This window comes from Aulonocara sp. 'chitande type north' Nkhata Bay, linkage group LG14, assembly GCF_057382095.1.
Source record: "Aulonocara sp. 'chitande type north' Nkhata Bay isolate Kocher_YH1m ecotype deep benthic linkage group LG14, A_spYH_male_GT1.1, whole genome shotgun sequence".
NCBI lineage: Eukaryota > Metazoa > Chordata > Actinopteri > Cichliformes > Cichlidae > Aulonocara > Aulonocara sp. 'chitande type north' Nkhata Bay.
In genome coordinates this window covers 2,705,199-2,720,239 of record NC_141357.1, presented here as the reverse complement: position 1 = coordinate 2,720,239, position 15,041 = coordinate 2,705,199, and the positions used below count along the sequence as shown (strand labels likewise).

At 40.1% G+C, this 15,041-nt stretch overlaps 1 protein-coding gene across 1 annotated transcript in view; it reads left to right on the top strand.

Moving 5' to 3' along the window:
- Positions 1-400: 400 nt before the first annotated feature.
- Positions 401-15,041, top strand: part of tbx4 (T-box transcription factor 4) — a 30,805-nt gene continuing 16,164 nt past the window's right edge. Inside the window, exons 1-4 of the mRNA XM_086260593.1 lie at positions 401-559; positions 4,200-4,345; positions 4,505-4,599; positions 14,056-14,175. Of these exons, the coding sequence (XP_086116719.1) occupies positions 4,202-4,345; positions 4,505-4,599; positions 14,056-14,175 (359 nt within the window). The 5' untranslated portion in view covers positions 401-559; positions 4,200-4,201. The remainder of the gene's footprint in view (positions 560-4,199; positions 4,346-4,504; positions 4,600-14,055; positions 14,176-15,041) is intronic.

Genomic DNA, 15,041 nt, shown 5'->3' with positions numbered 1-15,041 from the left:
ATAATAATGCACATTATAGTCTGGTGGTGTTGGGAATGCTACCAAGATACCAAGGCTCAGAGGAGGGCACCGTTTCTACACCACAGCTGTAAGGCTGACCCGGTGAGAGGAGCAGTGGGCAACGAATCACTTTCTCCCTGCTGCTTTCACACACCGAGGGGGACTGAGCTACTGCGTGTAGCAATGTAGGAAAGCTCTTGTTGCAGTGTGTGTGTGTGTGTGTGTGTGTGTGTGTGTGTGTGTGTGTGTGTGTGTGTGATTCCAAGAAAATAACCCACTGAGATCCCCCCTCAGAGCTCCAAGTGCGCACTGCACAGGCGCAGAACGCGGCTTGTCGATAGAGAAGCTGAAAGGCACTAAGGCAGCCGAACCGACCGGCACTTCCCAGCGGACAGCCGCCGCTGCTGCAGCCGTCAGCACAGCGCTCGAGACGAGCAGTTATCTTCTAAAAGCACGTGCAGCCGCGGTGGGAAGGGGAGGAACCCTGCTGTTTGCAGGCCGAGGACCGAGCTGCTGTGCGCGGAGATGGATTTAAGCAGATGATAGCTGACTGCGTGAGGTACAGTAGAGAAGCGTCCGCGCTGCCGACCGACTTGTAAATAGTGCTGTTTGTTTCAAGAGGGGAGAGCAATGCTGTGTCATCCAGAGTGTAATACTCTGTGGGGGAATCAACCCACTGTAATTAACCCACTGTACTCAGTCCACAGAGAAATCTGACAAGGAAGCGCTGAAACTGACAGTCAGAGAGAGAGACAGAGAGACAGCCAGACTGAATGAGAGCTGGGATGAGCAAGTCTAGCTTTTTATTTCTATCTTTATTTACTTGTTTTTATTGATATTTATTTATTTCAGAACATGTGCATGCTGACTTTTTTGACTGGCTGTTATTATTATTATTATTATTATTATTATTATTATTATTATTATTATTATTATTATTACTTTAACATTATTAAGAAAGCTGACTTTCACATTTTCTTTACAAACACTGGCCTGTGCTTGGAAGTTTTCACACACCAGCTTAAAAGTAATTAGTTAATGATACTGCTATTTAAAATATTTCAAAATGCATGGTTCACTTCATATATTTTATAATATTTGTGTTGAATGGAGGATGGTTTGAAAGCTTTTCGTGTTCAGTTTTTTGATTGTTTTAAAATATTATTGGGAACAGGGCTGGAAGCCCAGCTTTATGTATGTATGTAAATATGCAAGCTGCTGTGATCATTGCATTTTACACTAAAAAATGACGTAGATTAAAAGCCAGACAATTGCTTTATTGTTTCCATGCATCAGTATTTGCTCATTTTATTTTGAGGAGTTTTTGTTTGTTTGCATTGAGGTTTAAATGCTGTCAGCGGATTAGAAGCAGTGGAAGGTGTTTTCTTTATGTCCTCATCAGCTAACGTTGTTTGTTGTTGAGGACGTGTTGAGCACTGATGCCGGGCCTTCATGGTTCAGAGCTGTTGACACAAAATGGCGGCAGATTGAAATGTGTTACATCTGCCTCACACAGTTAGCACATCTCCACACACACGCACTGTTTTTAGCGTCTTAGGCTTTTGGTATTTGCTACTTCAAACTCTGCAGTCTTTCTGCAGACCTCTGGAAAATATGTGAACAACAGGCCCACGGATGCTGGCTGTAGCGTGGCATCATAAACAGGAGACATCTAAGTTAAATGTGTCAGAGAACGCCACACCAGCATAGACGGTTGTTGCAGTGTTTCCCACAGGGGAACATTGAAAACCTTATTTTGTGGCAGAACCTTTAATTGTTTTATTAAAAATGAGATTTGACCTGTGATTTTCTGCATGATATTTTCATTTCAAAATGCAAAGGTTCAAAATGATTGGTGCTTTAAGATGGCTGCCAAGTTTCACGACTTTCTTCTGTGAGGCCTTCGGCCGAACAGTTTTCCTGCTTGCAAGACAAGTAAAAGTGAAGCTTTGCAGTTAAATGAGCAGCTCATCTGTATTCGTGTGCAGTTTGTTTCCCCTGTTTCTTGCTTGCTTTGCTGCATAGCCATTACTTCTTTGTCTTTCAGTGCACTATAATATTTTCCAAGCAGATTCATTTAGATGATCATTTCTCCCTGTAAGCAGCAGGAACAAACCAGACTCCCTTCAGGATTTACATGTTTAAATAAAACCTTTAGATGCTGAAAACATATTTGGTGCCATGGATTTGTTTTCATGTATTTATTTACAGTCTATCGAAATGTTATAACGGACAGAAATATGTCCGGAATAGTCCTCAGATTGGATGTCGTGTGTGAGGCAGAAACAGGCTCATGCATGCGCTGTTGGCTTGTGCTCATCAGTTAAACAGAACCAGTGAAAGGCCTAGATTCACACTGTACAAAAAAGAGAAAAGAAAAAAAGCTTGTAGCTGTTTCTTCGTCAGATCTTATCTTTATTAGCTTTCACAAAGGTCTCCGTCCGTTTACACTGGATGCCACCTCTCCAGTTTCATGGCTAAGAGAGTGGTTTCTCTATGTTTACAGGCTCACGTCCACAGCGTGCAGCCCTGAGGCTAGGAGACCGCAGCAACAGGTTTCACACTAGCATACTCCGAGCAGCTTTTGCCTTACAGAAGTACAGAAGCATTTCCAACCATTAGAAATGACCTGAAAACTAAACTGTAGTTAGACTTTGTCTAACTTTGTGGAGTTAAACAAAAGCATTTGGAGCAGAAGTAATAGTTGTAAACTTGCAGTACGAAGCACACAGAGAGCTGCATCGAGGTTTGAGGCAGGAACAGAAGCAGAAACAGCCGCAGTGACTCTGTACATGTGAGGACAAAATAATAATGACAAGGACGAGTCTCCCATGTTAACGATGTATTACTTTGACTTGATTTTTTTTCTGTTAACAGTTCTGTGTTTCAAATCGAAATGAAGATTTCAGCCTTTCAGAGCTGCACTCTCAGCTGCAGCGATGTTCACTGTACAGTGTGTCAGCCTAATTTACTGCTGAGACTTTGACCCTTTTGTGGAGTCTCGTGCACAAATCTTTAATAAAGTCTGAGCTTGGCTGTCACGGAGCTAAACATGTTTAAGTCTCTACGGGCCGAGGTTCACATGAGATGGTCCTCAGGTGCTGGCATTCTCTAGATTAATGGATGAAATGGAGCAGTACAGAGTAGCTCAGTAGCACAGAGAGTTTTGTGACCCTCAGTTAACAGAAAAATGTTTGCCTCATTACTGGCGTGAACTTCAAACGGAAAATTGTGCTGATGCATTGTTGATATCGACTTAAAAGCAAACAGCGTGTGAGGAGAGAAGAGAAATATTGAAACCTCATTCCTCTGTTGTGCCACTTGAATATTATCACTGTATTTTCAACATTTTTGTCTCTCTGTTTGTATGCCCAGTATTAAACCAGTACTTGGCTCAGGTTTCCTCCGTAGAATTTATCAACAACAGCAGCCAGTGGTACCTGCACACCCAGCCCAAACCAAAGATTTCAACTACAAAAATAAAGGCTGCATATATATAGCATTCACTTTTTCAAAAATGCTTCAATTGGGTCTAAAAATGTCATTCAAATAGAAAATCTTTCATTGGCAAAAAGTGTGCGGTCTGTAATGGAAACCTGACTTCATACTACAAAAGCTTAGCTGGACGTTTTTATTTTGGAGAAGGGGGAAGTTTTACACACTCCAATTAAATCTTAGAAATTCATATTTAAATTCAAAAACCTAAATATGTAAGATGATGGCCTGCAGCTGTGCAGGCTCACAGTCGCACAACATGTGATCTGCACTCACACTGACGTGCAATCTGTTACATTTGTGTAAAAAACACACAAAGGTGTGGCAAAAAGATAGAATTGTTGTTGAATAAAAGGGAGAGTTGTTTTATTTCAGATCATTTTTTAAGTTAATAAAAACTAGTGTTTAAAACATTTAATGAAAAACAAAAACTTTGAAATAAAGTTTTGCTTCCACATTAATCATTACATAGCAAAAAATGACCATAGCTTAATAAAGTTCTTGGCACCACTGATTTAAGGCCAATGCTGTCTCACAGTAATAGAATATATATAGGAGTATACTTTATAACTGTATATGACATGAGGCTACATTACATCTGGAAAATGTCCTGTGCCAGGTCTGACCCACAGTGACAGTTCCCCTCTGCTTTCACTGCTGCTCACTGATAAATCTGACAGCTGGGTATTCTTCTAATCCTGCAGCGATGCTTCAGGAGAAAGCTTCAACTGTGACGGACGAACATGTGAGCCGGCTCCAGACCGGCGGGGAGACGGATCTGCTTCCAGACCAGTCGCGACTGGGCCTGTCCACAGCTCCCACCGTTCCCAGCTCCACCGAGCCCGACCAGGTACGCACGGAGGGCAATCTTGCATCTTCTGGATGGACTGTGAAATAGTACGCTTTAGGCTGATTTATAAATTGCTCCCTTTGGTGTTTATATGCAACTATTTTGCATTTTCTTGGATGGTCTGAGTAGTTTTGATTGTAACTGTGACTCTTCCTTCAGAACATTGAGAACATTAAGGTCGTCCTTCACGAGAGGGAGCTGTGGAAGAAGTTCCACGAGGCCGGTACAGAGATGATCATTACTAAAGCGGGGAGGTGAGTGAGGCATGTTTCTGATGAACCATAAAAAAATTAAAAGAAATGTTTGAGTTCATGTTTGCAGTATTTTTTCCATTTTACAGAAGAGTAAATACTCTAGTGTAAAAATACTTCAAAAGAGCTACATTCAAAATGTAATCTAAGAAAATGTACAATTTCTCATGGTTTTTTCAGTCCCTTGTATTACTGCATTTTTGTTTGGATATTGGAACACGTGAACCAGCCAGTGTCTGCTGTCAGGTATAAGCACTGGAATAAACAGTTTGTTCAGACGTGGAGTCAAAGAAGACATATTAAACATCTGCCTAAATCTCTACAGTAAATGTATTTTCTGCTGTTGTTACATTAACGTACTGCATTACTGCATTGCAGGATTTGTGGTGGAGTTTATGAAACACAAAGATTACCTGAAAAAGTTTTTCACCTGATTTGAATCTCCCCGTCAACAGTAACCTGGAAACGGTCGAGCTCCTTGTTATTCATAGAACATTGAAACGTAGCGATAGTCTTCAGAGTGAAAACATGCATAGCTTTCTGGAAAATTGCAGGCAAAGTGATTTTCTAGTGATGGATTCATTATGCAAGATGAGTATCACATCTTTCTGGGATCATCTGTTTAGACAGCTCGTAGTAACGTACGGCAGTTATGATTTTGTCTTTCAGGAAGAGACAGAAAGTTCCTGCCGCGGCGACTGCATAATTGAAAACACAAATGACTGCTCGGCTGGTTGGATTTAATGCGACCTGAGGATTAGATAGTGAGGCTGTTGGACATTAACCAGAGAATGAATACACTCTCAAACTGACCTCCGCCTCTCATTCCTCACGGGATGTTTTTTTCCTCAGCGAAAAATGTAAAAGGTCACCACATTTTTTCCTTAATGCTGTATAACCGTAGGAGATGGGCTTTTCCTTGTCCAGCTGATAAAGTAGGCTCTGAATCCTTAAAGCCCTTTGAAGAGTTGTACAGTCGTGTAGCTGTGCAGCTGTGCTGGAAGACCTATCGGAGTTTACCTGCAGTCAGTCTGCAGCGGGCGCGCTGAAAATTGGCTTCATCGCTGACAAGCAACAGATCTGAAAATGAAAATGATATCGACACCAGACTGAATTATTTAAGCACGTCATGAGCAGTGCATGTAGTGCTCACTGTCTCATCACGGTAGAAGGTATTTTAATCATACTGCAGCAAAAAGCATTTGGCAGTAGAACATTGTATTTAATGTGTCGTTTGAACAGACAATAAAAAGCACCCAAGAGTGGGAACCAGGCATTACTGCAGACACAATCCCTGCTTTATCTTTCTAATTTTTTATTATCTCAAAGTGTATCACAGAGAGTCACAGCAGTGAGCATTTGCCCACTAATTTGGAGAAATTTCTCAACAGACGTATTTATTACATTCATTGAGGTCATAAATACATGTAGATAAATAAAAAGAAAAGAAATGAAAGACGAAAAGAGGCAGGTTACAGGTCAATGGTAACTTTATTGTCCCCAACACAACACACAACAAATATACAGAGATTAATTCTTGGAATTATGTTGTAAGGAAAGAATGCATCATCGTGAATGCGTCTGAGGTTCACACACCAGTCTGTCTTATTCTTCAGGGTGAGTGCAGCTTCAAAAAGAAGCTAGCATGGCTGTAAGCTCCTAATGATGATGCTAAAAAAATGATTCATAGCAAGTAAAGTCAACCATCTTAGAAAGCAATGTTACAATTCTAATATTCATTTGCACTAAATAAATAGTTCATCCAAGTCTGAAAGAGCTATGGAGGCAATTAGTCGCAAACCAAACTACTGGATAAACTAAGGTCATTAAAGTCTGAGTGATGTGATGGCTGCCACACGGGGACGTGCATTTCTGTAGAGCTAAACTGAACGGAAATCCATCCAAAAGCTGTGCAGATTGATTGGTTGGACAGCAGTTATATACCAACTGCAGGTTTGTTCTTGTGTATTTTGTTCATATTTAGTGCACTGCACAAAAAATGACCTGAAATACTGTCTCACTGGTTAATCACATGACTCTTAGACTGCAGTCGCAAATTTTGGTATTTGAAAATAAACGACATATAAAAAAACATGATTACAAAATAATGAATCTAAGCAGAAGAAACATTTTTCCAAATCATTATTAAACTAATATTTAGAGAAGGTAATATAAATATATGTCAGAATAGGGCAAAGTACTTGCAGTGTCTGTCTCATGGATTTTTGAATGAAACGTGTTTATTACTCATTCACTGAAGTTACTCACACTGAGTACTGTAGCCAGAATTTTTTCTCGAGTAGAGATACTTACATACATACATACATACATAATATTATTCAAGTAAATGTAACTGAGTAAATGTAATTATCAGTGATGGGAATAACGGTGCTACAAGTAACGGCGTTACTAACGGCATTACTTTTTTCAGTAACGAGTAATCTAACTAATTACTATTTCTATCGTTACAACGCCGTTACAGTTACTAACAAGAAAATACGATGTGGTCGCGTTACTATTTTTCAACAAACAGACGGTTGAAGCCGTGGTCAGCTTAACGCATCTTATATCAGTTGCAGGAAGTAGCTGTAAGTAATCTGGACTACAGCTTTAAGCAGCTGCGCGCTCCCGCGGACGGTAATCACTTTCTAGCACAACACCTGGAGCTCAGGGGCAAAACAATGGCATGAGTGCTGCTGTTCGACTGAGGAAGAGTAAAGTAGTCGTGGTAAGCCAATCACATGACCACTTAAAGACAAAGCAACAAGGTGCCAGTTTTTAAATTGTGTTGATAGGCCACGTAAAACCAGAGTCATGATAAACAAGATATACTCGGCGTTTTTACTGTCTAAGGACAGCTCTAGCAAGCACTCTCTGCTTATGACCAGTGGCGGTCCTAGCCTGTTTGGTGCGAACACTATACTGAATTTCACCAGAGAAACACACACACACATGAAGAGAGAGAGAGTGTGCACTGCATGCAAACAGCTACCAAACAGCCATCATTATTCCTCATACAATGAGAACAGGACAAATCAACAACTGACAATGACTAATTAATATTAAAATCTGTAACATAATGTATTGTTTGGAGTTTAGTCTGTTACTGTTGCTATTTTTACCATTTCTTCTTGGAGCAACTGTAACGCACATAATTTCCTTAGAGATTAATAAAGTTTTCTGATTCTGATAGTTTCAGGATGAGCTGCCATTATCCAATCACACATCTGCTTACCTGCATCTTTTGCTCGTTTCTGCTTGTTTTTTCTCTTTTTTTCTAAACTGAGCACCTGATGGCTTTGAACTTTTCTTGTCCATCTTCCACTGGTTTGAATTTTGCACTCCAGTATGAACAATCATCCCCCAACCCGAGGATCACCACAACATGATCTAACACACCTACACCTTAGTTCAAGATTCACTTTGTCTAAGGTGTATTTCTGGGATTTCACACAACCCAGGATTCAAATCATGAATCCATAATGGGCTTGGATTTACAACATTATGAATGAAATGTGCTCTATCTGGAAGCAGCTGGCCCCTCCCCTTTCGACGGGTTGTGTGTGAGACTTTAAATCATCAAATTATAAATTTTAAATTGTTATTGATCCTTTACCCCTGGTCCTAAAGTGTATATTTATTTTCTTACTCTTCTTATATTTGTTTTTTGTTTACTTGCACTGCTGTAGCTGGAGCCTCGTCGTCTCGTCTCTCTATATGCTGGGCTGTAAGTAGCGGAGATGACAATAAAGTTTACTTTGACTTCAGCAGCGCGCAGGCGCACCGAGGGCTCTCGCGCTCACTTTTCACGTACAGAATTTCGAAAAAACATCGGTGCAAATTATAAGTCTGTATCATGATGTCTGGTGTTTTTGTGTTTGTTGGGTTTTTTTTAAATTGTTTTATTTTGCAAGTTGGTTATTAGACGCTGCTCCAGCCAGCCAGAGAATCCCCCGCCGCCCCGCCCTCTCCTCCCTGTGCCGCAAGCAGCAGGCGCACCTCGCAAACGGAGGGCGCCCTTACTCCCAGCAAATGGGCGATAGAAAACCGATCGGTGCCTATGCGCTCCCAATATGCGCTGGCTGGCAGCATGAGTACGAGCAATTTATTTATTTATTTATTTTTGCCGATGCCCGTGAATCCGCCCCCCACCACGATGCCGCCCCGGGCAACCGCCCGTGTCGCCCGTATCAAAAACCGCTACTGCTTATAACCCCCAAAACAAACAAAAAACAGCCCTTTCGTGTTGGTGGAAAAATGCACCATGTCGACCAATCAAAAAATGATATGACAACATGACATTTGGTTGTTTAGGAAGAGGGGGAAGTTTTAGGGGTGACGGAGAGAGAGAGAGAGAGAGAGAGAGAGAGAGCAGAAAAAGAGAGAGAGAGAGAGCGAGTTTTGAGATGTGAGAAATTTGTAACATTTAGCATGTATGGAGTGTGTAATTAATGTGTTGTCTTGTGTAGTTAGTGTGTAGTGTTGTGGATAGTTTTGTGTTGTGTGTCAGAACAATGAGGCGACTGCTGTCTCCAGGTAGAAACAGGAGTGATACACCTGCTGCTGTCAGACCTGCAGGTATCAGGCTGTGATGTTCTCCTTTATAGTGGACAGAAATTATTTTTTGGAGTGGCACAAATAATTTGTGACATCTTATTGAAGAACAGCTGATTGTTCCGCAAACAGTTTGAAATGGTTATTTAAAAAAAAAAAACGGTCAAAGGTAAATGGCTGCAAATAACTTTGTTTGCAAAACTTGTCCATATGATTTTCAAATTGACAATTTATATTTGCATCTAAAGTTATGAAATATGGTTCAATAAACATGTCTGTGGTTGTTACAGTAAAAATATAACTTTTTCTACTCGGATTTTATGTTTTTTGTCTGATTTTAGATCAGTTGTGTTAATACAGTTTGTCAAAATGAAAACATAACTGTAAATTCAGACACGTGAGGTTGTGCTGAAAACAATGATACCAAACAAGACAAAGTAAATAGTTTGTAAAGGTGAAATGTGGAGGAAACATCAGAAGTAGTTAAAAATGGCCAATTATGACCTGGACCCCAGAGGGTTAAACACTTTTTTTTAAGTAACGCAATAGTTACTTTTCAAGTAATTAATTACTTTTAGTATCTTGTAACTCAGTTACTAACTCAGTTACTTTTCTGAAGAAGTAATTAGTAACTATAATTAATTACTTTTCAAAATGAAACTTGCCCAACTCTGCTAATTAGTTACTACCCACCTCTGACAGTTGCACACACCAACACAAGTCCCTGTCCTAATGAAGGCAACGTCCAATCTTTCTTTTAGTTGATCCGTATGAAGAGACGACACACAGCTAAAATGAAAAGCAGCCCACAGAGAATTCAAAGTGATCGCCACTGTTATTACTTCAGACACATGAACCAGTACAAAGGGAGGCTTTAAGCTGAACTACTCATTACCACTTTTGTTACTGGTTGAAGTTCAGGCTCTGGCTGCTGAGCCGTGGTCTGCATACACTCAGCTCTGGGTTCTCGGCTAGCTTAGTGTTAGCATGCTACCTGTGCTATCTGTGCAGGTGCTAGCAAAGAGCAGAACTTCTGTTAGCAGCATAATGTGATTTTTGCCCTGGATGCAGTTTGAACTCTTGTTCTTTTGTAGAATAAAAATAAAAGTAATATCCATATATCTGTTGGAGGTGTTGTAGTCGCCAAATAACATAACGTTGGCATTCCTCAGTAAAAATTGGCGTTACTCAACTTCTAGTTGTCGTTGGCTAATATCCTAACCCAACTAAATGTAAAGTTTAAGGAAAGCCAATCGTGAATCAAGTTGAATGAATGTAAACATATGCACCTGTGTACTCCCTCTAACCAGGAGAGTCTGCTTGTGACTTCAAATTAGACGTTTTTGTTGTTGTTATTGTATTTGTTTGTTTTCTTAAGATCATTTTTAGACTTTATTAAGAACTGGTGAAAATCAGGAATCAATAACAACTGACAGTTTTAATTAAACTGACCTAAATCACAAATAAAGCCTTTAAAATGGGAATAGAACCAATAAAGATCATATGGCTCCATAAATATGCAGAATTATGAAGAAAAAAACATTCACAATAAAATGTGAGTGTTATGTGTATTTAAACTATGGACACTTTTAATTTCTCCAGTTTTGTCATATATATATATATATATATATATATATATATATATATATATATATATATATATATATATATATATGTGTGTATATATATATATATATATATATATATATATATATATATATTGCAGTGCAGAGATGAGAGGGGAGTCAGGACAGATGCAGATGAACCATAAGGATCCCATATTTCCCAAACACTCCGAGATGAAACTAGCTCAGTCCTAGCTGAATCTAGAAGACTTGTTATTTTGAGTGTCATTGTCCAGGTGTAATCCTCCTTCTTCAAAGCACCCACCGCAGCTCTTGCCTCACTCTGCCTCTTTGTACACAGCCCGTCAAGTGAGTAGGAGCAGTTTGATAAGAGGAACCCGGCGCCCACAACAGGCCTTAGTCTACTAGGCTGTAGCGCTTCATCATCCTCATCCCACCCCCCCTTACCCTCAACACTTCTTTTGATCTCGCTGTAGTACTGCAGATTCCCAGAGAAGGAATGGATCATTGGAGGGCCTAAACATGTGGGATTGTTAAGAGAAACAGCTGGCTGGACATAGAAACACACACACCCTGACACTGATATCATACACACACTCACTGACTTCCATTTCTCATGCCCCCCCTTAAGTTCACTCACTTAGTCACGCTGCTGAATGTATACGTATCCCTTCATGTTGTCTTTGAAAAGCAGTTATCCTGGGTCGATTTAATTCAGCGTTTTAATACATTAGACTTAAAATAGGGGCGGGACAAAATACTGATACTGCAGTAAGTACGGTATAATGAATCACCTCATCTTGCCATACGTTACTTGTACACCAGCAGCAAACACAGGTCGCACTTTATAATAAGTCAATAACCTATATCACAATATGTACTGTCCACACTTTAATGAAAATAGGACTTAATTATCTAAAGTAGTTCCCTAATGGTACTTAATGATGTTGCTACAGTAGAACAAGGGAGTAAACAATTTTAAAGGAAAGGACAAACAACTTGTACTATTTAGGAGGTAAAGATATTTTATAATACAGACTGCTCCCTTAATAATATCAAATAATTACAACATCCCCTAAAATACTTTGAAGTGACTTGTTAAAAAAATATTATCTACTTTCTTTCCACCAAAACAGGCATTTATTAATTAAAAATATTTACAGTGTCATTTGTGTCTCCTTTCCATGAAAACAGCCGTTGGGTAACCACCTATTTCTGTTTAATATTTATATTAGTGCGATTAGCATTAGTGTTGCTGTTGGGTTCCCACCCTAGCTAGTAAATTGAATTTGCGATCTTTCACTCGTTGATTGTGATTTTGCTGATTTCACATATATACAAACTTCCCAGTTCATTTAAGTCTGCCACTTTTTACTGCTATATGTTTTTAACCACATACTGCTGTTAATTTATTCTGTAATTATTCACATTTTAATTCTTATTAAAAATGTATTTTTTTTTAAATTTCTCAACTACAAATCCATATGTCCTTTAAGTGAAGTAGGTTATTAAATATTCAAGTCCCAGTGCCCCCAGGTAATATATTTATGTATATATACAACCCTAAAGCTCAACTCTGAACAATCTGAACAATGAGGAAACTCATTAAAGAGGTGAACATATACATACCTTGCCAAACAATGGTTTTATATTCATTGTTCTCTCTTTTCCTTCCAGTGAATCTGGTTCTCCCACTAGATGTCATGTCAGCTCCCTGGGGGAAAGCTACCGGTAGCTCGCTTCTTATGTGGGGGATTATTATTTGGTTATTCAGTTGAGCCTAATTTTCCTGGATAATTTAGTACCTGCTCACAGGACACAATTGCATAGTGAAAGCGATGCTTGTAGGGAACCAATGTAAACACAGAGTGTGATGTCACTCAGCTATTCATTACATTTACTTGCTCAAGATTGGATAAAGATCCCCCAGCAGAGTGAGCCGTGAGATAGTTATGGTCATATTATACAAATCCGAGGGCCACATGTGTTGACACAGGCCTCCAACTGCTCCGACTGTGTGTTGCGAGCGGAGTCAGAGATGAGCAGAGGTCTGTTTTGAATGTTCTTCTAAGATTAACCCGTCTTTCAGTGAAGATGATAGCAGGACTGATCCCTCCTACTGATTGGATTTGAAGCCTGGGAAAGAGATTTAAATTACCTGCTCTCAATCCCCCGCCGCCCCCTTCATCTTACTTGATGGAGTATTTACAGTAACACGATCAGCACTATGAACTTTTGAAGATGGGCATTTGCACCATTTGGAGCAGCCAGTACGCAGACAGGGGTTTTGATGCCTTGCAGTCCTCCCAGAACAACACGTGAGGTTGTCCATTACAGTGTTTGACTATGTCACCATGGGCAACACCAGCAGATAAACTCCAGGCCTTTTTGACCATTGCCAGTGACAAGCCAGCTGTCTAATCTTCTGTCCAATCCGGGGTGCCATTAAAAACCACTTAAGGCTTTATAAGAGACTGCAGAGGCTTTTGCAAAATTTCCTTTGGCACAGATGGGATGAAAAAGTTTTTGGTTTCCCAGAAGAGGTCACAAAAGGTAGCTCCCCTCATGTGCTTTATAGCCTTGGCTGCTATATTAACATATTTGAGACATTTAAAAGATCAAGCATGTTCCCATGCTTTCAGTGACATCTCACAAATTGTTACCAGGCCAAGAAATGTGAGATTTTTCTTTTTCTTTCACAGACAGGACTATCTTAAGCAGAGGTTTGTTAAATAAATGCTGGATTTGTAATGCGTTTGATGTAGTTTTCTGCTGACAGGAAGGTTTCATTAACGTAACATTCAGGTAGGGTTTATTTCAAATGTCCAAGATGGCAACTTTCTGTCTGTCTGTCGAATCCTGTGATCTCTGTGGGTCCTGGCTCTGCCAGCTCCTGCTGCCATGGAGCAAATCAGATCTTCAACTGCACCAGCGCCAATACTGGTCTCTTCCTACAAGCTGAAATTTTTTTTAATGGCCTACAAGATCCTTTCTTATGAAGAAAACCAGTGCAGAGCGCTACCACTGAAATTTGTTGCCTTCTCTGGAGTGTGACATCATGTACAGATAACATAATCGTCCAAACTTGTGTCCTTTGAAAGAACTCCTAATCACAGACGTGATATGTTTACCGCACTGTGCAGACAGGGCTTAAGCTCATTCATTTTAAAGCTGAGGGTGGACATCTCTGTCCATATTGAGGCCAATTAAGAACTAATTTGTGTGGCAGTAGCTGAGATCAGCTTTTCTGGGAATATTTCATGTTGTTGCAGAAACATAGAGTGTGTGTCCAACAGTTTTGCTTTGTGTTTTTCAACAGGAGGATGTTTCCTAGCTACAAGGTCAAAATGACTGGGATGAATCCCAAAACCAAATACATCCTACTTATTGACGTTGTCCCAGCTGACGACCACCGCTACAAATTCTGTGACAACAAGTGGTGAGTTTCAAAGGACACAAGAAGAGGTGTGTGTGTGAGTGTGTATATGCATGTGTGTGTTAAGTAATCACATTACAGTTACTTAGCAAACAACCATGTCGCTTCACGAGCAGCGTTTGATCGGCCTCAGTTCATCTCACTGTGTGTGTGTGTGTGTGTGTGTGTGTGTGTGTATGTGTGTGTGTGTGTGTTTGGGATTAATATCCCTACTTTGTTACTGTCATCATTATACTACTACATTTCCTTTTAAAAAATTACAAATAATGTGGAATACATTCTATTATCTGAGCTTGGCTTTCTTCATTAAACAGAGGAGTACCAGAGTAATAATCTGTATATAAATAATAATAATAATAATAATGGATTGGATTTATATAGCGCTTTTCAAGGCACCCAAAGCGCTTTACAATGCCACTATTCATTCACTCTCACATTCATACACTGGTGGAAGCAAGCTACAGTTGTAGCCACAGCTGCCCTGGGGCAGACTGACAGAAGCGAGGCTGCCATATCGCGCCATCGGCCCCTCTGGCCATCACCAGTAGGCAAGTAGGGTAAAGTGTCTTGTCCAGGGACACAACGACCAGGACAGAGAGCCCGGGGATCGAACCGGCGACCTTCCGGTTACAGATGCGATTCCCAACCCCCTGAGCCACGGTCGCCCCCGTAAATAGTACCCCTCCAGAAGAAGCACTCCTCAGGAGTCTGTCCATTCACAAAAATGCATCCACTACAATTCTTCTAATTCCTTATTTAACCCAGAAAAGAAGAAACGTAAAGAGGAACTGCTGCTGGTTTGTTTCAAATATTCTAAAAGAGCAGAACCTTTAGAGTGACCTAAGCAGGTAACTGTTACTGTGGCTCCT